General features: G+C 48.7%; 2 protein-coding genes across 2 annotated transcripts; one reads left to right on the forward strand and one right to left on the reverse strand.

Annotated features, from left to right (window-relative positions):
* Window positions 1-2,765: 2,765 nt before the first annotated feature.
* On the forward strand, window positions 2,766-6,872 carry IL24 (interleukin 24). The gene is made up of 4 exons (XM_086693457.1): window positions 2,766-2,936; window positions 4,057-4,119; window positions 5,623-5,697; window positions 6,642-6,872. Exons 1-4 carry the CDS (start codon window positions 2,766-2,768, stop codon window positions 6,723-6,725), a joined length of 393 nt encoding a protein of 130 aa, XP_086549583.1. The 3' UTR covers window positions 6,726-6,872.
* Window positions 6,873-6,967: 95 nt separating this feature from the next.
* Window positions 6,968-23,357, reverse strand: FCMR (Fc mu receptor). The gene is made up of 8 exons (XM_025921055.2): window positions 23,197-23,357; window positions 15,922-16,257; window positions 15,037-15,168; window positions 13,859-14,084; window positions 12,296-12,426; window positions 11,747-11,902; window positions 11,430-11,488; window positions 6,968-9,124 (listed from the first exon to the last, which is right to left on the reverse strand). Exons 1-8 carry the CDS (start codon window positions 23,231-23,233, stop codon window positions 8,948-8,950), a joined length of 1,254 nt encoding a protein of 417 aa, XP_025776840.1. The 5' UTR covers window positions 23,234-23,357; the 3' UTR covers window positions 6,968-8,947.
* Between the last annotated feature and the right edge of the window lie 330 nt (window positions 23,358-23,687).

Genomic DNA, 23,687 nt, shown 5'->3' on the forward strand with positions numbered 1-23,687 from the left:
CAATCATTAAAAAATGTAAAAACCATTCTTAGGTCACAGGTAAGCTGTTCTAGGCTCATTCTTTGTCTGCAGTTTGTCATTCCCTGATGCAGGGTCCAGTGTTGCCTACAACGTGTCCCAAGGACATGGTCAAATACCCATGGGAACTGCTGCATAAAACAAAGTTCAGCGTGGGTCCCTGCCTGCCCCCACCCCTCCCAGCCCTCACGGGAGCTTTCAGTGTCCACTACTCTCAGGAGCGAGCCACGTTTCTGAGAGGGGCTGGCAAGTGCCTGCCTTCTCTAACTTACTCACTATGAAGTCTCTTGTCCCTCAGGACCAGATTCGGTGCAACATGCTTTGGGAACACCGCTCCAGGCTACCCATCACTTAAACACGGACTAACTGATGTCTGAACGCCTTGCTAGCTGGACATAAGGTTGGGTTTCTTGACTGTGCTGGTGTTCCGGACATCCCACACTGTCACATGCCCTGGGTGATCCCCGGCCAAGCAGCACAGGCCGACGCTAACCCACCAGGACACCAGGGCCCCTCAGCTTTCCAGACCTGGCCGTGCACACACTTCTTTATTCTTCCTGCACCGGAGAAGGGACCATCAGTGGCCACATGTCAGGAAACACTCTGAGATTCCTGGCCCTGAGCTATCCTGAGTCTCTAGGTTACTATCTCATCATTAATAGGGCGTAATTCCCGAAAGAGTTTGGAGTAAGGAGACTGGGGTACTGTGCGTAGCAATAACGTATTTACATGTGTATGGAATTTACAAAGCATCCTGTCATTTTCCCCGTTTCCTCCTTGCACCTGCCCTCTAGGAGAGGTGGGACAGGTTTTTGTTTGTGTGTTTTAATTTTATAGATGCAGAAACTGAGGTTCAGGGTAGTTGGGAGACTTGCCCCTGGTCACAGAGCTGGTGGCACAGCCAGAACTCAGCCCGAGGTCTCATCTCACCTCAGGGGCTGTTTTTCCCCACCTCCCCATTGTCTTCAAATGAAAGGTGAGTAGGCGGTGAAGTAATTCTTTAGGAGAGCATGACCAATTTCCCTTTCTCCACCTCCCCTTTTTCCTCTGCCCCTCCCCCCAGCCCCCATATATATGATCTCCACCAAGCCTTGCTAGCCTGCACATCTTTACTTTTGAAACAGCTTTCGGGGCTGGGAGAAGAACCTTCCACCCACAGTTACACCCCGGTCGGTGAACGGTGAGGGTGCCTGTCCAGCTTGCCCCTCCATAACAGGAGCCAGCCACCCCCAAACAGCAAGCCCTCAAACGTCACTTCCAGGACCTGGGGTGAGTGATGGGGGGGTGGGGGTGGTTCCTGAGTACTTCGCTTCGAAGAAGCATTAGACCGCTGCCTCACTGGGAATGGGTCCTGGGGGATGGTGAGGAGCTGCGTTCTCCTGCTTTAACACCAAGAAGGATCTGGGCTGGATGGAAGGAAGGCCGGGAGGATTGTGAGGTCCAGAGATGAACTGTCAAGAGAGGCTGCAAAACCTGCGGTGTTTGAAGGAACAGACTTTGAGGGAGACACTGAGGCACCGACCTGCATGGCGGAGGATATCGGGCATTCGTCCTGGGCACGTGTTAGTCGTCATTCCAGACACAGGTCGGCTCTCATCTTCCTGCGCAGTCTAGGGCTAGAACTGAGTGGCCTCAGGTTTGAGACCAGTGCCCGGAGTAAGATAGGTTCTTAAATGTTTGTGGAAGGAAGTGAGAAAGAGAAAGAAAGAAAGAGAAAGAAAGAAAGAAAGAAAGAAAGAAAGAAAGAAAGAAAGAAAGAAAGAAAAAAGGAAGGAAGAAGGAAGAAAAGAAAAGAAAGGAAAAGAAAAGAAAAGAAAAAAAAAGAAAAGAAAAGAAAAGCAGGAAGGAAGGGAGGGAGGGAGGGAGGGAAAAAGCGGGGAGGAAAGAAGGAAGGAAGAAAAGCAAAAGGCAAAGGAAGCAGGGAGAAGAAACTCCATGCGTTCGGTTATGATAAACAGATAATGGGTCACCATCGTCTAGCTTGGGGCCTCTACACAGTCATCCCAAATGGAGCTTCAGTGGGAAGTTTTAACGGTGATTCACCTGGAGATCTGATTCCTCCCTCTCATTCAGTTACCTGAAAAGTTAATTCTTAGAGTCAGGGCTGAGTCGCACATTCGAGGTGGCAGAGTGAACGTGTGCCCCTAACCTGCTGTCTGTGCCCCATCCTACAGGCCAGGGTCAATCCCTGGACTCCCCCCATCATGGGGAGCAAGGATGACCTTCTCCTGGGGGAGGAGTAAAGACCCACCCAAGTGTGCCTCGTGACTTTGGGCAGAGCTCAGACAAACAAATGCCTAGTTAAGGTCCCTTTCCTTCAGAGTTCAGGCTCACACGTTCTTTGGCACATTAAATGCCACCACCACTTGGTCAAATTCTGACGGGCTGGTTGTTGGCTGGAGAGAACTGTCATGGGGTGAGGAAGGAGGTGCTGGGTGTGTGTGTGACATGGGTGGGCATGGTGGGGGAGGGCAGAGAGAGAGAGAGTGAGACCAGAGGGTACAAGATGGAGGGACAGAAAGACCCTCGCCCCACCCCAGCGCACAGCAAGGCCACATGTTTAGAATATTCTAACACTAGGAACTTACCCTGGTCTCAGATTTCACATCTGTGTGTCCCCGAAGCTGGCCAAGGTAGAGCCAAGGGGCATTACTCTGGGAATGCCGCTGCTGGGCAGAAGTCCTTCCTCAGTGGGATGCCTCCCTTTCTTCCAGCAGGATCCACACCTGGTCCCTCCTTCACTGCAGATGGGCTTTCCAGGGCTGAGGACTTCCCTCCTCTGCCTGAGTCTGATCCTACATCTTTGGAGTCAGGGGCCAGGCATCCAGGGCCAAGAGTTCCAATTCGGACCCTGCCGGGTGGAGGGAGTCGTCCTCCAGGAACTGTGGGAGGCCTTCTGGGCCATGAAGGACATTGTGGTGAGTGAAGCGTTGTTCTGGACCCAGCCACAGGGGTTGCCGTGAGCGCCGGATGATATCTTATGACTATGGAGCCCTCTGTAACTCACTTATTATTTTCCTATATGATAACTCAAAGTCAGATGCATCGCAAGCCCACATTCGCTCTTGCACATAAGGAAACAGAGGCTCAGAAAGATGTGGTCAATGTCTAGGAAAATAAACACAGCCCAAGGGGGATAGAGAAGGGAGCCGGATTCATCTGGGCGTCATCTACGGCCCAGGGGGACAGGGGACTTCACCAACCAGCAGTCGTGGGAAATTCTTTGAGACCCACTGAAGTTTTTATCTGCCAGGCTAGTCTGTTCCCACCTGCCAAGGCTTTGGCTAAAGGTAGAAAGAATGGCAAATGCTGAGACGGGAGGGGGTGGCTTGTGAAATGTGACTGTGAATTTCACCAAGTCCCAAAAGTGACCCAGTACTCACACTGGCAAATGTGCTCCTTAAACAATGATTTGGATTCCAGGTAGAAAAAGGGAGCTCGATGAGGCAGCCTGGGGGAGGGGAGAGTGAGGACTGGGGACAGAACACCTAGGTGTGATCTTGACCTTGAAACTGGGCACAGTGCCCCTCCCCCATCAGGTTCCTTGTTTGCACATTGAGGAGGCGGGAAGATGAGCTCTAAAACTCCTTTCTCGCAAGGATGATTTGACTATAATCCAAGATCTGGAGCGGGAGGCGGGGCTTCAGAGGAAGCTCCAAGGGCAAGAGGCAGCTCGAAGGTGCAGCCCCCACCCATGCCAACCCCTATGGAATATGGAAGCAAAACCCTGCCCCTAAGTCATTCATAAACCAAAGAGGCTTATTTCTTCCTGACCAAAGGAATCCAACAGGTTCCTGGGCTGTGAGAGCTCCTGGGATTCCATCCGCCCCTGGGGATTAAGCATAGTGATTTTTGTGGCTAGAAATTTGTACCCTCACCCCAGGGCCAACTCAGCACAGCCCTTCTTCGGTCCTCCCGTGGTCCTTCGGGCCTCTGAGATTTCAGACTGGATAGATTTGGGGGGTCAGCGTGCATTCGCAAGGTTGGTTTCTGTGCTGCCCCCGACGCTGGACACATCTTTTCTTTCTATTCCCAAAGCAAGCTAAGGATAACATCACGAATGTCCGGCTACTACGGAAGGAGGTTCTGCAGAATGTCTCGGTAATCAGACGCTGGGGAAAGACGATGCCTCTGTCTCATGACTTGTCTTCTATAGGTAGTGGTGAGGGGTGGTCTAGGGGAGGCTGACAGAAACTTCTCTTCTGCCTGGGCGTCCACTTAGGTCTCTTTGTTCCCATCCTTCTCCCCCACTTTCTTCCCCTCACCCGACTGGGGGGTCAGTGAGCACATGTACTGAGTCCTGATCCCTGCGAGGTGTTGAGCTCCACTCTGGAGCTCACCGGGGCTGGAGTGCAATTCCTGTGTCACAGGGTGTCAGTTTTGTTTTCTCACTTCTCTTTCCAGTCCTTTCCCTGGACTCTCAACACTGAACCACCACGTGTCTTTCAGGGTCCATCACTCCCCCCTACAGCATTAGAGAGGCCATGTGGTGTAGAGGAAAGAATATTAACCAGATGGGGAGTCAGCAGTCCTGGGACCTAGGTCTGGGTCTGTGGTTCCTGCTGTAAATCAAAGGCACCACTCTGCATGCCCCTGAAGACTCCTTCAGATCTAATGTTTATTAACATCTCCTAGAAGATCTCTTTCTCTCTGTGCTTACCTTGCCTCATGTGGCACGTGGGTCGTGCATCCAGGGCCCGGGGTGGGGCGGGGTGTGTGCAGAGGGCTCTTAGTGACTGAGACCCTCCCCAGAACGCCGAGAGCTGTTACCTTATCCGTGCCCTGCTGAAGTTCTACTTGAATACCGTTTTCAAAAACTACCAGGATAAGGCAGCTGACTTCAGGGTCCGGAAGTCATTCTCCACTCTGGCCAACAACTTCGTTGTCATCGTGTCAAAACTACAGCCCAGTGTGAGTAGAACAAAGCTGGGACCCGGTGCCCAGAGGAAATGGTGTATTTTGAAAAGATGCCCTCCCTCCCCTCATCTTTTTTTTTTAATTTTTAAATGTTTATTTATTTTTGAAAGAGAGAGAGAGAGAGAGAGAAAGAGAGCAGGGGAGAAGCAGAGAAGAAGACACAGAATCCGAAGCAGGATCCAGGCTCTGAGCTGTCAGCACAGAGCCTGACGCGGGGCTCAAACTCACAGAGCCGTGAGATCACAGCCTGAGCCAAAGGCAGACACTTATCTGATTGAGCCACCCAGGCGCCCCTCCCTCCCCGCACCTAGTCCTGTTTATTCCATAACAGGGATTGAGTGCTGTGGTGGAAAAGGGTGCAGGTTCCGGATACTACTAGTTCTGGGTTCCAGTTCAGATCTGCTTCTAACCAGCTGGATGACTCTTTGCAAAGAAGTCAAACTCTCTGAGTTTCACTTTTCTTACCTATAAAATGTAGATGATCACCCCTACATGGCAAGGTGGCTGTGAAAAAGAGAGGAGTCAGCCCCCACCACGGGTGGGAGTTCGGCAGTGGCTACCTTGAGAATGTGGGACTCAGGGCCTGCCTTGGGAACCCCTCTGGCATCACTGGGAAGGAGTGGGAGGGGCTTGCCTCTGCTGCTATCCAACACTTGAACTTGACACAATTTGTTTTCTATTATCTAGCAGGAAAATGAGATGTTTTCTGTCAGTGACAGTGCACGCAGGCGGTTTCTGCTGTTCCAGAGAGCATTTAAACAGGTAATCGACGCCAGAATCTGAGAGCCTGCCTATCCACGAGTAGACTAGACAGAACCGTCACACGAGGGTGCCTCAGAGGCCTAATGCGGAATTCACTGCAGGTGTCTCCACCCGCCGTGCCCGAAATCAACCTAATTTAGCACAAGCACAGGCGTATTTGCATTAGTTATCACATACTTTGCCCAAGCTCCACAAGCTACCTGGTCCATGTTTGTGCCACTTGTCGCGTTAACATGCTTTTCTGTCACCCTACAAGATGATTTCATTATCAAGGACTCTCCCTGTGCGTTTTATGAATACCTGAGCTAGGCAATTGGAGTCGGAAGGAGGCCTCCTACCCCCCCAAACACCAAACACAGACTTCCAATCTCCAGTATTTTCCATAATGCTCAAAAGGTCTAGTTTGTGAGGGAAAAAAAAAAAAAAAAAAAAAAAAAAAAGGCATGGGAAAATCTATTCCTGTCTCCCAAATAAAGACTACAAAGAAAATCCAAATTTCATCCCCAGACCCCTGCTCCCAAAATATGATTTTGATCACTTTTTTGAGGAACAGATATATCAGCCTAAAAATAAATGGTGAAGAGGAATAACATACAGAGGAAAGGGGCCACCAGGGCCTCAGTTTCTTCATCTGCAGTTAGACTCAGGAGGGTATCGAGATCCGCCCTGCACTGGGGTTCTAGAGTTCTTATTATCAGGAACTCCAGTGTTTCTCCCTCGTTCCTTACCCATTGCTACACACTGGTCCGTTGGTACTCACTGCCTCCCCCACCCCACCCCTGCCAAGGAACAAATGACGGGGCAGGAAGTGAGCTCAGCAGAGGCTATCCCAAAGGTGATACAGCCCATGACTTGGGGTCAGGCCAGCTCCAGGAGTGGTGTGTGGGAAAGAAATTTATTCTTGTGGCTAATATGGTAGATCTTCAAATGTCCTTTCTCTTTAGTTGGACATAGAAGTGGCCCAGACCAAAGCCTTTGGAGAAGTGGACATTCTCTTGACCTGGATGGAAAAATTCTACCAGCTCTGAATGCTGAGACCAGGAAGGCGCCTTGTTCTCCATGTCATTTCAAATGTTCCATGTCCCTTCATGTGATAATATTCTCTGGGCACATCATACCCTTGATGACGGGTTGCATTCTTGGCTGGGCTTATCTTCAAATACTTCATTCTTTAAGTGGCCCCAAAGATAGCCATGGAAGGTTCCCTTGGATGCTATGAGTAATCTACAAAGTAGACTTCTATATTTATTACAACTCTATTTAATTCCAGTCAGTGTTTTAACTGATGCCATATTTATTTGTCAGACTGTAAGTTCTGTGTAGGCAGCAGGGACTGTGTCCCATGCTTCTTTTTTATCCCCCACGATCCTTGACACTGTGGAGCAGTAGATGAGTGCTCAGTAAATGCTTAATAAACTGGATATTTTGTCTGTCTTTGAATTGTTGAGGAGCAATGAGGGGAGCTGGGATATGAAGTTGAACTTCAGGGCATGGAAATCATATATTTTTTTAAATGTTTCTTTATTTTTGAGAAAGAGAGACAGAGAGAGAGAGAGAGTGTGTGTGTGTGTGTGTGTGTGTGTGTGTGCGCGCACATGGGGGAGAGAGAGGGGCAGAGAGGGAGACAGAGGATTCGCAGGGGCTCTGTGCTGATACAGCAGGGTTCAAGCACACAAACTTTGAGATCATGACCTGAGCTGAAATTGCAGGTTTAACCGCTAAGCCACCCAGACACCCTGGAAATCATATTGTCATGAAATGTGCAGGAACACAGTACTGGGGAGTGGTGAGGAGCACCAGTTTGAAATGTCAATGATGAAAGATATAAGGCAGGCTAAGTGCCCGGCACAAAGTAGGCTCTCCCTAAACATTTCAGTTCTCCCAATTTCACCCCCACCCATCCCTTCTCTTTGGGGACCCTCCTTCCATATCCTACTCATTCTTATCCACCGCTTGAGAGGGTGCCATTATCAAGCTGACCTTGCTTAGATGCTGATGGCGTCATCACACCTGAATATACTGCCCAATCTTTGATGACACTCCCTGTTGATTAAAAAGCAGGGAACTCAATTCTAGCAGCCTTTTCTTTCTAACTGTGGGCAAGTGCCCAGTGAGGCTGTGTTATGCATCCAGGAAAGCTCTTCTTAATAGCAAGACTGTGTGTTCTCTAGCCTCAGACTCTAGCTGAACTTTGTAGTGGACTTTAATCCAAAGATACAATGTCTGCCTACGCCCTTGCCAGAAAAACTTAGGAGAAAGTATATATAGGAGGGGAGATATGTCTTCTTTCACGACATTAAGTGCTATTACACAGCGCCTGGCCCCTTAAGAATCCACTCTCCTGACCCACCTTGCTATAAGCTACCTGGCAAAGAAATGAGGTGCGTTTCTGAAAGCAGAGAGATGTAATGGTTTGGGATGGCCAAACTAGCCCGGCACTAAAGAAAGTGCACAAATATCAGTGCTAGGCCATGGAAGAAAGATAAGGAGATGATGACACAAACTATCCTATTTTCAAAAGAGGAAAGACACTGATCAGGGTACTTATGGGCATCAAAGGAGGGAGACAGTAAAGAGGATAGATAGGTAGGTAGGTAGGTAGGTAGATGGATGGATGGATGGGTGGGTGGATGGATGGATGGATAGATAGATAGATAGATAGATAGATGGATAGATAGATGGATGGTCACTAACACTAACAAGCATGGTTCTGAAAATTTATAACCCTTTATTGTCATCTCAAAATGAAATGTCCTTATCATAGGACTCAAGATGAATAGAAGCTCACTAGTAAGAGCCAGCCCTACGATCAGGGCAAAGATGTTGCCAGGGGCATTTCATACCAGGCCCCTTCCTAGCTCACAGGCCTGAGGCATGCCCTCATGAGGCGGTCTGGGGGCCTTTGACTGGTATGAGGCCCAAGACTGAGAAAGTCCCCCGAAGCAACACTTATGTCTATCCTCCAGTCTGATACCATGTGTCTAGACCCAGGGCAGCAAAGACCCTGTGATCAAAGACACTCTGCAAATCCCATTGGCTCGGAAGGGAAGCAGGTTGCACGGGGACAAATACTCTGCCTGCCCAGAGCCCACCTGAAAACCACAGAGGGCTGTAGAGGTGTGCAAGAAGAAACAGGAGGGGGTACAGAGCTATGTTCAGGAGAGACAGGAACAAGACTTAAGGTTAGTGTGGGAGGTAATAAGGGCTCCAAAAACAGAGGAGGTATTGGAAACCAGCAGATAGACAAGACTCATTGGCACCAAGGTCTGGGCCCAGGGGGACAGTGGGACAGGTGAGTCAGGCAGGGAATATTGACATAGTCATCTGAATCAGTGTCCTCTGCTTTGGCAACAGGCTTGTAGTAGAGGCTCACATATTCACAGCTGGTCTTCAGAGATGGGGCATGGAGCCAGAGAGTTTCCATTACCTGGGAACAACCAAAGAAGCATCACTGAATCTGGGTAGGGTGATTTTGGTATCTCTCCAGACAGATTTCCACAGTGGGCAATGGGGGGGGGGGGGGCGGAGTATGTACATGGTTGCTGATTTCTCAAAGACAAAGACACAGAAGTGGCTGAGCTTCGCCAAGTGGCTTAACCTTGGGGAGTTTCAGGGTGGCGTCTCACCTCAGGTAACTGGAAAACACTTAGCTCTGATATGGGCAAGAAACGCCTTAAATGGGGCTCAGGCTAAAATCACACGGTTAAGCCTGGGGCTGAAGGAGACTCAGCTGCCAGAGGAGTTTCCCTTCTAGGATTAGACGGTGTGACTTGTGGAATAAATATGCATCTTCTTAGGGAGTTATTCAAGAGTAGGGTGAGTCATCCCCTGCAGCTCCGTAAGGACTCGGAGGAGCCGTGATGTGGCCTAACAGTGCATTCCAGGAAAGGGCTGGGTACTGAAGAGGAAGAAGGAAGCGTGCCACCTGGGCACAGTGCTGCTCCTCTTCCCCGGACAGAAACTTCAGGATCCTCTGCCTTCAGGATGGGTCAGTTCTTGGGAGGACAGGGTTGTGCCATGACCCCGCACTGTGCCATTATTGTAGCATCCACCCACGAAGGCTTCAGTAGGGGGAGTCACCTATTGCAATACAAGTCCTAGAACCAGGAGTCCGGCCCCATGAACACAGGAGGCGCCCAGGAAGTTCTAATGGGAAGGAACTATAACTTTGCGTACTTTACCAGAGAGGCAATGAGCTGCAGTGTGCTTCAAAAATTAGGAGGCGTGTTACAGTTTACCGTTCGAGATTAATTTACTCTGCTTGAAAAATTAAGATACTCCTTCTGAAAGCTGAAATATTGAGCCATTAACCCTACACACCTCATTGTGGACTTGTTCGGTCAAGATTTTGTCCCTAAGAGTGGGACTGAGAGTCCCAAGCAGGGAGGAAGGATACGATTTGAGCAAAATACAGGCCCAGGTGAGGGTGTGTGTGGCCACAGGGAAGTTCAAGGAAAAGGGCTAATGTAAGGGAAGATGGGTGCTGCTGGATCATACCTAAACTACTGTGAACCTTCTCTAGGAGTGGGTAAGGGCAAGGGCAAGGGCAAGAAGCTAGAGGTAACTGTGGCAGAACAGTTGCTTGTTGCTGGGTATCACTCTCCCTTCTTAGCAAAGCACACAATTGCTCAATTAGGGACTCTATTTCTCGGTCTCCCTTGAAGACAGGTGTGGCTACATGACTAAGTTATGCCCAATGGGATATGACTGGAAGTGATGTGTGAAACCTCAGGGTCATGGTCTTAGGGAAGCACCTTTCTAGTTCTGCCTCCTATGGGCTGGGATGTAGACATAATGCTGGTGATTGAGCATTGACTACGGACCAGCCAAGACTCCAGAGGATGGCAGAGCAACAAGACAGAAGATGTTGGAGTCCCTGGATGACCCGGTGGCTCTGGCCACCTCTTCCTGGCCCCTGCCTTAACTTGGGAGGAAAATAGCCTTCCATCTTGTGAGCCCTGTGGGTTAAGGGTCTGTTGCATTGGCTTAGTCTACACCCTAATTAAAACAGGAACACTTGCCACACTTATTTTTTTCCTGGTTCCTGAGGCAGTAGTATTTTTGACTACTACGGGCTACTCCAGAGAAGAAAATATTTTCTCTTCTTAATTTAGATAAACAAAGATGAATAGACAGTTTAAACACCTTTTACCCATCTGCCAATGGCCATCAATAGAAAACAGCAGTTCCCTACGTCCCTTCCTAGATTTCCACAGGAATCCTCCTCACCCAAGGGTTGAACCCTATGTACATCTTGACATCTGCCAAGTCATCCTCGAGGCCAGGCTTCCTGCCTCCAGTGATGAGCAAACTACGTCCTCTCATCCTAGAAAGTTTACTAGAAAGCTCTCCCTCATATTAAGGTAAAACTGGGTAGATCCCACTCCCTTAAGACCTCCTGGAAATCGGAGCACTTCCACACCAAAACCCTCCTCTGCAGGAGTTGCCATCTGTCGCCTCTACTAAGCATCCATTTATACCCCCACGGTCATGCTTGGCTAGATAAGCCAGGTAATGAAGTCCACGACCGTTGTTGGGCAGTCAGTCTACTCACACCACCAGAGGACGAAAGTCTTCCCAGACTGGGGGCCCAGGAGCTGCTGGGAAAGCCACGCCCTTCAGCTAACAGGCAGCTCGAGGAACCGCCCCCCTCCTCCTCCCTGGGCCAGACCCGGGTCTGGGGCCGCTCTCAGGGCAGCGGCTGCCAATCAGGGGTGGGGGGCGGAGCTTACCTGCGGCGCGGCCGGGGGTGCTGACGCTCCAGGGCCTGCGAGAGGAGCCTCCCGCTCACCTAAAGACCCGGGGAGACAGAGGTGAGGGCGTGGCCGCGGGTCCGGCCCGCCCCCGCCCCGCCCCCGCCCGCCCCCGCCCCGCCCCCAGGCCCGCCGGAAACCCCGGGCTTGGGGCCTTCCCGGAGGCGCGGCGCTCTGGGCGCAAACTCAGCATCTGGGCGGTTTCCGCCGCTGCACCGCGCCCGCGGTTCCCGCTCTGCCCGGCACCTGCCCCACCCGGCGGTCGCCGTCCCCAGCTCGCCCAGCTGCCGGCTCACCTGCAGCGTCCGCCGCCCGAGCACGCCGCGGGCAGGCGCTGTAGATGTTCTGGGAGCGTGGCGGCTGCGACGCGCGGCGCCGCTGCTGCGGGGGCCGCTGGGACGCCTCCAGGGCGCGCATCCTCACCGCCACTCGGCGGACCCGCCTGGAGAGGGCTGCCCGGCAGAGCCGCGGGGAAAGAGGAGAAAGGCGTCAGAGGCCCGTGGCCACCCCTCCCGGCCCTCGGGTCTCAGGAAACTAAAGGCGGTCTCTCTCCGCGGTGCTTGGCCGTGTCTGACGCGGAGATGCTCTGAGTGCTTGGGCACAGCCTTGTCCCCCACTGAAGACCAAAGGGCCCAGGCCACCCTCCTCGTTCTCATTTCCAGACATTGACCCCTCATCCCACATTCCTCACGCCCCTGGCTGCTCAACTAAAGCTCCTGCGTTTCCAGGCTGGGGGGGGGGGGGGGGGGGAAGGGGGCGCGTAGGGGGTGGGGTTCCAGCGGAATCTGAAGCTCAGGGCCCTTCGGGAAGCTCACCTCGCCCTAACCGAGCCCCGAGCCGCTCACCTTTCCTCCTTTGAATGGCCCTTTTCACCAACAGTCCAACAAGCGCCAGCAGGATGAGGCTCAGGGCGGTGGGCACCAGGATGTGAAATCCTTGGTCTTCCATCCCAGACACCGGGCCTTGGTGGAAGGCTCTGAGGAAGGAAGGAGAGGGAGAGAGACAGTAGAGGTCTGGGAGTCTGGGAGGGAGAGAGGTTTAAGGCAGTGCTCCTCAGTAGCCAACTTTTGGGGAGATGTCTCACAGGTTTGTCCCTTTTTTTTTTAACACCCCCCTCCCCCTGCCCCGCCATCTGCCCCAAAGAGTCTTGTCTATGGAGTCAAGAAATTTGGATTCAAATTCAGGTTCAGCTTTCCACTGGCTGTGTGATCTTGAACCAGTCTCCCAACCTCTCTGAGCCTCCCATTTCCTGGGAAATGGGTACAGTAAAGCCTATTTCACCGAAGTGTTTAAGGCTGAAACAAAATTGTAGATATAAAGAAGTTAGAACACCTGGTCTAAGCAGCAGTTAGTAAATGTCAGTTCCCTTCTAAGCTTTTGCACCTCTGTTTCCTCACAAGATTATTGCAAATACTAAACGAGTTAAATTTCTTGTAAGTGGAAGAAACACTGTTCTCATAATGCTCCCTCTTGCTTATAAGATCTTTCCTCCGTTTCCTCTACAAATTGAAACCTTACTTTCCTTAAAGGGTCAGCACATAAGTTCTCTTTTCTTCTCCAGTCATGGCAAACTAGAGTCAACTTTTTCTGTCTGTCCTCAATTCTTGTGTTTATACTGGTTACAACCCTTTTCACAGTCAGACTTGTATTAGTTAGTAAGATAAGACCTGGATATTGCATGTTTTCATCTTTCTTACATTTTCAATGCCCAACACATGGTAGAAAGTAAGAGAATGTTGGTTGAATTGACTTGAATTCTCCACTGGTAGGCTGGTGTAGTTTACTGAGCCAGGAATCAGGAGTCCTGGTTCTATTTGAAACCACAACGTTCTCATGACTTCAGTTGCCTCATCTGTAAAGCCCAAATGATGCTCGAGGTCCCTTTTCTCACTAACATGTTTGTCTTTGGTTAGGCAAAATAATTCCAGTTATTATAGGTTTTCTTTGGCGTCTGCTCTAATGCTGCCCCCTAGTGGTCCATTGTCGCACTTTCCTAGGTGCTCCCCAGGCTTTAGACCCGCGCTGTCCTATAGAAATACAATGTGGTCACATATGTAATTTTAAATATTCTAGAAGCCACACTGAAAAAGTAAAACAGTGAAGCTGAATTTAGTAGTTAGCAGTTTTATTGCTAATTTTATTCTTATTTAGTTCCCCATCAAAATAGATTTGAATGAACGCTGAATGACTAAAAGATTTGGGTCTCATTTCTACAGGGTGTCCTGCTGGGGCATTGACAAGTGCGTTCTTGTTATTGGACTAATAAGTTAATGCGCTACACTCATAGGTAGCCTAGACACAAGAAGGGTCTCTGTTGGTGGACACTGCAGGAAGATTTCAATGGATCTCCTAACTTTAGACTACTTTGCCTGACCTCTAGCCCATCCTGGATGGTGGAGACCTCTTACCTCTGCCTGTGAAGCCTGCTGTGGTAGTTGTAGCTGGCCGTCTGGAGCCTACGAAGCACCCCCGGAGTTGAGGTCTTTGAGGTTGTGGTGGTAGATGGCAGGAAGGTTGGGGGCTTGGTAACTGCTACTGAAGATGCTCTGGAAACTCGAAGGTGGTGAGAGATTTGGGTGGTGGGGGAGGGGTGGGTTGCTGGAGGAGCCTCAGTCCTTTGAGCTGGTGGGGTAGCTGCAGGAGATGGCGGAAAAGAGTGACCTTCCATATATACATTCTAGTCACCAGTAGGATGGGGTCACCCTCTCTTTCTTGAACACACTCTCCTTTCACCTAGACTCCCTCTATTGCAGTCCTCATGGCCTGAAATGCCTTCTTAGCATGGCCTCTCCACCTAGTACCTTCTATGTATATTTGCTTCAAATGTCATTTCCTCCAGGAAGCCTTCCCTGACTTTCCAGGCAGAAGAGCTTGCTCTCCTCTGATCCTGGGAAAAGGCCTGTTTGCAGTTCCATCCCCACTCTGCTTTATGCTGTAGTTGTGTGCTTGCCTGGTCTCTTCCATCCCACAACCTTGGGTATAAGATATGCTCAGTTAAACGATCCCTCTTGGCACGCAGAAAAGTCCTGTAGTGTCACAATGTTCAATTGATGCATCTACCTCACAAGATAGATGTGAAGATATGATGTAGATAATTGCATGTTAAAGATGCATTTAAAACAAGGAAAAGGTATGGAAATGTAAAAGTACCATTAGTATAATCATCCGACTTTTTATTGCAAAAGAGAGTTGTTAAAATCACTGTATGCCAGAAAATGAAGACAGCCCTGTGGGGAACAGGAGGCATGACCATCTCTGGCTGGAAAAGATCTGCCCAGTCTTGGTTCCCCAAGTCATTCATAAAAGAGGTGGGTTTTGTGAATGGAGCATTACTTGTGGTGCCACCTGGTGGTGATGTGTAAGTTCTGCAATTCGTGCCAAGTGACCGGGCTTTGGGATGGGCTTGAAGGACATAGGATGCTAATCTCCGGGAAGTACCGTCTCCCACGACAAGGAAATACACATCTGAGACTCAGCTGTGCTTTGCCAACCATTCCATGAACTGAACACATATTCCCCCCTCCACTGTCACAATGCCCCCACATCATCGCCCCCACCTCTCCTACCTCAGCTTTGGTGAACTGACCTTTAGGTATGAATTCAAGAGAATCGGCATGTGCAGGCATCTGGAACCAAGGGGGCATCGGTCTATGTAAAAATTTATGAAACCATCTTGGAGGCTCAGGCATCAGCTCGTCTTCCCAGAACGGGTCATACTCTATCGAGGCAAAGGGAATAAATACACTGGGGGGGGGGGGGCTCTCGGAAGAGACTGAGACCCCAGGAAGGGATGTTGGTATGAGTTGAAGCTGACTCAGCCAGGGTGGATGGCAGGGGGAGGACGAGGCCAGAGTCCACCAGGAAGAGCAGAAAAAGAATGGGCTGGAGACTTCCCTGAAAGAAATGCTCTTCCACCCTTGCTCAGTGGCCACTGGGATTTTAGAGTGGCTGTTGAATTAGTGGTTGCATAGGAGTTAAGAAGTCAGTAGAGGAATGGAGAAAGGTGGGATTTGGGAGACATATGGAAAGGATCAGATCATAAAATACCAAGTTTGACCTACAAATGTGACTTGAAAAATGACTGTCTTTCCTTGATAGTTATCCCTGCTATGTCTCATGGGACAGCTATGTAAGGCAGTTATGTCCTTTTACTTCCAATTTCCTCCCATCTCAGAGCCTTTCCTCTACCTTAAACCCTCATTCCCCTCAGACCTTGGGGAGTGCGGATAGAATACAACGCAAGGAGAGCGTTTATTTGTTCCTTTCAAATGGTTTGGGTCGGAAATTTGGGGGACTGTGAAGTTAATTCACTGTATGAGGTTTCAACTATGCAAATCCCAATTATCTTTGGACTGGCTAGCATGGTAATAGCATGACAGTCTGTAGGACTTCTGTAGTTCAGTGGTTCTCCCAGCCTTCCCGGGTGGTGACATTTGCTAGGTGCACTGAGCCTCCATGGGGGGGCACCTACCACTGTGGACACTCAGGGTGACCTGCTGGGTCTTGCCCCGGTCTGTGTTCATGCCTGTCCCACAGGCATAGACTCCGCTGTCACTCTTGGTCAGCTCTGTCACCTCCACTAGGAACACATTCTGATCTGGATATGGCTTCAGGGTGACTCGGTGCTTGTATTCTTCCTTGACGAAATTCTTGCTGGACACGACGGTGGAACATACTCCAGATTCAGCCACTTCCCGGCACAGATACAACCTCACATGCTTTTGAGGAAGCGGGCACTCAATGGTAATGGAGCTACCCAGAATTCCCTCCAGCTTTACTTCTGGGAGGTTCCTCAGAGCCCCAGCCACTGCAGGGAGAGGGAGTTAATGTACAGGAAGCCCCATTTCCAACCACATCCCCAACTCCAGCCCTATTTCCAACCCAGGCCCTGGCCCAGTCTCACACTCATCTCTCTAGCTTCAGCCTTATCCCCATCATCAGCCCAAGCCTCAGATCACCTTAGCCTCGACCTTCTCCTGATCTCTAGCCCTAGCCTCATCCTCAACCTCCTCCTATCCCTAACCCTATGTACCTCCTCAGTCTGGCTCCATGTTCTTCCCTAGCCCTTTGCCCAAGCCTGACTCCCAGCTGGACCTCTCTCAGCCCAAACCTTAACATAACCCTCACCCTCATTCGAACCCAAACCCCTAAGATCTCAGTTACCAAACCTCTAAGAAGTCAAAACTACTCAAAACTTCTGTCCCACGCCGAGGAGAGATGATATGCCATAGCAACCCCAATCAGCACATAGCACGCAACTGATTTCAGGGCGGTGTTGGGAGGCACAGTGCGATTTTGCTGCAACAGCTTTCCTGTCTAGTTTTGTTTTGCTCAGATCCATTCAGCCAAAACGACTGCTCACCCTCGGTTTTGTTTGTTAAATCATTTTTTTTAAAGCATTTGTTGAATGCCTTTTATGTGGCAGGAAGATGGCTGGCATCCCTCCCTGCACAGAATGAATCATTTAGTGGGTGGTACAAATGGACACTCACTACAGAGTCATGCGATACACCCCACAACCGAGATACACAGGGAGGCTTGGAAGCAGTGAGCAGAGAAACTGGATCCAGGCTGCTGCCAAGGGATGGTGTAGTTTGAGGAAGGGTTTCTGGAAGAAGTGAAGTCTAAGTTGTGACCTGAAAGACTGAGTGTGGAGGGCAACTGAGAGAATGATGGTCTTCACTGAATGAGGGAACGCAGATGGAATGCAAGAGTGTGTGTGTGTGTGTGTGCGCACGTGTGCACAGGTGTATACACATTGTATGTGTGTTGGGGAGGGTGGGAGCAGGGAGGAATAGAATAGAACAGAATACAATACAATACAATACAATACAATACAATACAATACAATACGTTTATGCTTTGGCTGAGAGAAGGCAGATCTAACACAGTTGAGTCAGATGGAAAAAGAGGGTAGTCCAAATATGATTAATTATCAACTAAATGGGTCCCAATAAGTGTCTGCATATTTCTGGAAAGAGGGGCAGAGGGTGAAGTATGTGTGTGGGAGTGGGGCCAGGGAACTTGAGTAGAGGAAGAAAAGACTCTTCCAGGCAATGAGCACAGTGCTCAAAGAGGCTGGGATATGAGAGAGAACATGGCATGTTCATGGAGAGAAGTTGACAGACTTCTTGAAATTCATCCCCTGACCACACATTAAGAATAGCTCCAAGGAGTTTAGTAAGATAAGGAAAGTCAAAGAAAGAAGCAGGGCTTGAGGTTTCTGGACAAGCAGAGAGAGCTGAAGAGGACATTCCGGGGGGAGCAGAGAGTGTGGACACCAGTGAAGAGGTAGAAACAACCATGGGAGTATGAGAATGGGGGATAGGGGCTGGAAGGGGGAACGTTTCCAGGAGTATGTTCAAGTCTAAGAGTGTAACTGGTGTTAACATGGTAGGGATAAGAGGAGGGTCCAGCCAGAACATGTAACATCTAACATGGAAACTTTCACACAAATAATCCAATGCTGTTTCAAATCTGCTGGAAACCTAGGTGTGTGAGGCAGCTTCATGACTGGAACGTGGCAATGGAAGGGTGACCCATTCAAAAGACAAAGACCCAATCAAGGGGGTGGGGGAATTACCCTGTGTGTCCAGACAGCCCACACCTGTGTGTAAAGCCCAGCATCTGAGAGTGAGCATGTATTTTTGGACCAACCCAGCCAGAAAGGGGCATGAATGCTGCTTTCCCAAGAGCAAGATGCTACAATATGGGCAGGAGCAAGACAGAGCAAAGAGAGGTCATCACCTATGCAGACACCTCGAGTGACCTCACTCTGCTCAGGAATGAGCTTCTGGTAAACCCTTGGCTTACCCAGATCCCCTGCAGTGGGCTGCATGTTTGTGTTCCCCTAGTATTCACGTGTTGAAGCCCTAACCTTCAATGTGATGGTAGTAGGAGATGAGTCCTTTGGGAAGTAATTAGGGTTAGATGAGGTTAGTAGAGCCCTCATAATGGGATTAGTGTCCCTCTTCTCTCCATGTACACAAGAAGAAGCCATGTAAGGACCCAGGGAGATGGTGGCTGTCTGTAAGCCAGGAAGAGGACCCTTACCAAGGACAGTATTTGTCAGCACCTTGATCTTGAGCTTCTAGTTTCCAGAACTGTGAGAAATGAGCTCTATTGTTTACGCCACGCTGTCTATGATGTTTTATTAAAGCAGCCAGAAGAGACAAAGCAAGGCATCCTTATTGTGTAAACCCTGGACAGACGAAGCACAAGAAAAGCTGCTGGGTACACTGAGCTCTGGTCCCAAGGAAGCACTAGTTGGTGAGATGAAAGGACAAGACCCCAGCTCTCCTTGGAGTTCACAGTAGCTTCTAACCCGCAACAAGGGTTTAGAAAAGCAGATTTCCCAAAGAGAGAAAAGATAGATGTAATTTCCTGGTTTCGAATTTATGCCCAGTGTGCATATGAGGCATGTTGGAGGAACTTAGTAGGATGCTGGTGACCTGATCTTACCCTTTGGCATGGTGATTACATCTGTCTAGGGTGGGGCCTATGAATCTGCATTTTAAAATAAGCTTCCCAGGTGTCCTTGAATTTTTGCAATTCTGAACTACATAACTATATTTCCATATGATTCTGGGGAATAAAAGGAGGGGTGGAAGTAGGTGTCTAAGGGACCCAACCCCTTTAATATTGGTGTTTTAAAGAGGCTACTTAGTAAGTGACATTGATCTCTAACTTGGTGACTTGATTTTCAGTGGCGATGGTAGAGGACAGGGGTATAGGTGATTTAAAAGGTCACTCTCGATATATAGTTAGATATAAATATATATGTTTGGAACATGGGAGAAAAACACATCATTTCCATGATGAAAATTATGGTAAATGCTCCAAAGGCCTTGGCTGGGGTGGTGCCTTGAAGATGGACTTCGGATTCTGTTGAGCAGTGGTTTTCCGGCTGATGAGAACCCTCGCAACTCAAGTCACAGCAGAATTCTTTCTGGAAGAAGGAAGCTGGCCTGCAACTTTTTTTTAGTGTTTATTTATTTTTGAGGGAGAGAGCATGAGGGAGGGGCAGGGAGAGAATCCCAAGCAGGATCCACACTGTCAGCACAGAGGCCAATGCAGGGCTCGAACTCGTGAACCATGAGATCATGACCTGAGCCCAAACCAAGGGACAGACGTTTAACTGACTGAGCCATCCAGGCGCCCCTGAGACTTTTATGTTTACCAGATGGAGTGTGAACTTTTTTAAAAGATGAGAAACGTTCTACTCAACTTCCTACTCCCACATACACCAACATGTGTGTCCAGGCAGCCTGTCTGCTTTTTGTCCTGTCGCAATGAATAGAGTGTCCCCCCTCCTCCCCAAAGCCAGTTCTTCTTCCTGTGTCCTGAGTCCAACCTGCTCACCTTCTTTAGAACTTCTCTTCCACACTGATCCCTCTCTCCTCGCCGTGTCATTTGGTTTCTTCTCTGCTATCATTGCCATGGCTTACACACTTGCTCTGATATTGGCCATATTGAAAAAACCCTCCATCTACCTTTTGCCTCCCCTTCAGATGCCACCCCTCTTCTGTTCTCTTTCTCAAATGAGTCATCAAGGTCACAGAATCCACTTTCATACCTCCCACTTTTTCTCCCACCTATGCCTGTCAGAATTGTGTCTCCAACATTCCACTAGAACTGCTAGTCAAGGTCAGCAAAAATTTCCTAGCTTCCACATTCGATGTCTTTGTCTTCATTTACGTGCCCTCTTGGCAGCATGTAAGGGAATTGAGCCCTCCCACCTTGAAATGCTTACTTTTCGTGGCTTCCCTAACACCACACTCACAATGACTGCTCCTTTTCAATCTCCTTACTTTCCTCTCCTTCTCTACCCACCTCTCAGTATTGGGTTGCCCTAAGGCCTGGTACTTATGCCTGGTCTCTTCTCAGTCTTCCCTTCCTCTCCCCACTTTAGTTCATTTACTCCCATGGCTTGTAATGCCAACTGTATGTAGTTTTTTCCAGAACATTCATCTCTAGTCTTGTCTTTTTTACCTCTAAACTCTAGAATCACCTTTCTGATATCGCCACTTGGACTCTACTTGAATATCTAAGATGTATTTCAAACTTACCATGGCAAAACAAATAGACGAACAAAAAAAGAATTCTTGATTTCTCTTCCAAAACCTGTTCTGTCTAAGCTCTTCCTGTTTCAGAAGACAGTACCGGCATCCACCCAACTGCTGAAACCCAAAACTCATTCCCATATTATATTAAATAATCAAGAATAAATTTTAGGGGTGTGTGTGTGTGTGTGTGTGTGTGTGTGTGTATGTACTGGGTCACAACATCATGTATATGTATTATTACTTTTATGGGTCAAGGTGAAAAAGCCTACATCATGTACATTTTTGCTTTATTGTGGAACTTCCCCTAGGGCCATGTGGTCTATGGTTTGTGCCCCATGCACTGGGCTCTTGGAACAAGGACTATTCCAATATTTGTACAACCTGGGGCAGAAATACAAATAAAGACCCCGACATCATACGTCTAAATGTTTTAAAATCATAAATCAAGATAATAAACCGATGAGTAAAGTATGTCCTATGACCCATCTTGACAAATTCACACACCTTAGATGTCCACTCAGAAATATTTCTGTGTTGGGGGCACCTGGGTGGCTTAGTAGGTTAAGCGTCCGACTTTAGCCCAGGTCATGATCTCATGGTTCATGAGTCTCATCCCTGTGTCAGGCTCTCTGCTGACAGCTCAGAACCTGGAGCCTGCTTTGGATTCTGTGTCTTCCTCTCTCTCTGCCCGGCTCCCCCTCATGCTCTGTCTTTCTGTCTCTCAAAAATAAATAAACATTAAAAAACATTTTAATAAAAATAAAAATAAATAAAACATTTCTATGTGGGAAGAATGTCTCCAAGTTTCCTACTCCTAGCATCTGTCCTATATCCCCTTCTTTTCTCATCCCAACTCCTGCCAACACCACAAGGGTCCTAGTACATATATAGCAGATAATCCAGGTTTCATGTATTAGCTCCACCCATCTCATTCCAAACAGCCTTTTATAGAATAAGATAGAATTCTAGGATAGAAGACCCAGTATGGAGTCTTATACAGTCATTGAAAGTGGGCCCAGAGTCATCTGGACAAGGAGCTCGAGGTCTAGAAGAGGGGATATGAGTGTGGGCTTGAGGAGGACAATCCCCTTGGGCCTGTGAACTCCTCACTCTCTGAGGATGGGCACAAAGGGAGATGGACTGGATCCAGAGCAGGGACCCCTCTGGCCCAGCTAGAACGGTGGTATTGCTCAGGACAGACTACAGTGCTGCAGTTCAAGTACCCTTAACTCCTAGAGATCTTCTACCCCCACTGAACCACTCTTTCTTCTCAAGCCTAAGTTTAGTTAACCATCCACTGTGTTGACATAAGTCCTCTCACAGAGTCTGACATTTCATTAAAATTGCATTTCCTTGGACTTTTAGGGTGTTTCAATCTTTGACTCAACAAATATTTGACTTTCTTCCATATTCAAGCCATTAGAAATAAAGCAAATATGAATAAAAAAATCATTTTGACCTTCAAGGAGCTCACCAATTAATCAACAAAATAAAGTGAATACATGCCAAGTCACAATATAAGGCAGAATGAGGTCAGCTCTTGGGATTCAGAACACAGGGCTCTGGAAAGCGTACAAGGAGGTGGAGGTTGAAGTGAATTCTGAAGGCCTCATAAAAGGTGGAGATGAGAGGAAGGATGTTATCAGCAGAAGGAATGGCATGACTAAGAACATGGTGACAGGAATGTCCAGCACATGTTTAAGGAGGAGTCCTCTTTGGCTGGAGGTTAGGGAAGCGCAGGGGAGTGTGGTAAGCTCAGAGGGTAAAAGGGGAGCACAAGGTAGGAGTTTGTAGGCAGTGGGAGCCATTGAAGATTTCTAGGAAGGGCGATCCTATGATTAGAGTCAAGCATTAGAGAGAGTAATCTGGATTCACCAGTGGGTCAGTTTGGAGGAAGTGGGATAGTTATGAGATGACTTTGAGTTCTGTTCCTTTCCATTCCCTCTGTTACCTCTCTAGTAGAGGCTGCTTATCCCGGTCATGCTAATCCAGAAATTACATGAACTGGCCATTAATTGGGTCAAAGTCGGGGTGGGAATAAGTGGTAAGAGGTGGTAAAAAAAATCATTCTGGCATTTGCACCTGATATCAGAGATAGTTAAGATGGATAGAATAGCTTGTTTGGATGGGGGCCAAAAAGGAACTTGAATTATGGTGCTAGGTATGTTGCATTTCAGCTCTTGGTGGGAGACTAAAGTGAGGGTTCCCAGAAGGCAGCTATTGGGATTCAGAAGACAGGGCTGAAGATATTAAACTTGAGGATTGGATTAGGGTTACTGAACTGATGAAGGAGTCCTCGTTTAAAGCTGAAAGTTGAAAATCAGCAGTGAAAGAGATCCAAAGAAAGAGAATGTGGAGGTAAGAAGAAAGAAATTTGGAGGCACTTGCTTTATGATCCCATATTATCAAACTAATATGCCTAGGAGAGGTAATGCCTTCAACACTAGTGGGTCAACACCGGAGCCTCACAGGAGATGAGTCTGGAGTGGAGAGCAGGGCACTCACAGAGAGTGGGGAGGACGTCCAGAACTTCACATGGTCTCTATCCTTATCCTGCCCTGAGTACTTATCTGCAAACAAATCCATCCAGGAACATCAGGGCTAGAGATGGCCAGCAACTCCCCTACCTGTGGACAATTCAACCTCATAAAACGTCCAAGGTGTTTTCCCAGGGCACTTACCTGGCAGGAAGCAAAGTGACCAAAGCCAGAGGTCCATGGCTCCTTCCAGAGCAACGTCCCATCCAAAAGCCCCTGGAGATGGGGACAGGGACCCACTGCTCACCCAGGAACCCTTTACAATCTGGAGCTTGAAAGAGATTTCTGGCCCCCACGAGGAGCAAGAATTGAAAATGAGGAAATGACAACTTGTTTTGTTTGCTAACTAGTTTTAGACTAAAAAAGAAAATACCAGCAAACCACAGCGGAAGTTAGGAATTGAGAAAATATGTTATGTTGAGCACGAATGGGTCACCAGGGTTCAAAGGGCCTCTAGGTAGGTAGCTCCAAAAAGCTATTAGAAGCTCTCAGGCATGATGCTTCTTAGCCTTGGGCATGTTTTCTTGGAAGGGCCTCCCATGCATTATGAATATTCATTGACTTCTGAGACAGAGTCACTTGCCTTATCCCTGTCTTCAGGATAAAAGAGACTTGTCACCAATTTTCTCCATCTG

The sequence above is a fragment of the Puma concolor genome, chromosome E4 (assembly GCF_028749965.1).
Source record: "Puma concolor isolate L17-30 chromosome E4, mPumCon1.1.hap2, whole genome shotgun sequence".
Classification (NCBI taxonomy): Eukaryota; Metazoa; Chordata; class Mammalia; order Carnivora; family Felidae; genus Puma; species Puma concolor.

Excerpts from the sequence above, each read along its gene's own strand:
- FCMR (XM_025921055.2), bottom strand. The coding sequence starts at position 23,233 with ATGGACCTCTGGCTTTGGTCACTTTGCTTCCTGCCAG. Across the intron at positions 15,169-15,921 it reads CACCCTGAGTGTCCACAGTG|AGTATGACCCGTTCTGGGAA; the intron begins GTAGGTGCCCCC and ends TTGCCTCGATAG. Across the intron at positions 11,903-12,295 it reads GGCCATTCAAAGGAGGAAAG|CCCTCTCCAGGCGGGTCCGC; the intron begins GTGAGCGGCTCG and ends TCTGCCGGGCAG.
- IL24 (XM_086693457.1), top strand. The coding sequence starts at position 2,766 with ATGGGCTTTCCAGGGCTGAGGACTTCCCTCCTCTGCCTGAGTCTGATC. Across the intron at positions 2,937-4,056 it reads GGGCCATGAAGGACATTGTG|CAAGCTAAGGATAACATCAC; the intron begins GTGAGTGAAGCG and ends CTATTCCCAAAG. Across the intron at positions 5,698-6,641 it reads TCCAGAGAGCATTTAAACAG|TTGGACATAGAAGTGGCCCA; the intron begins GTAATCGACGCC and ends CTTTCTCTTTAG.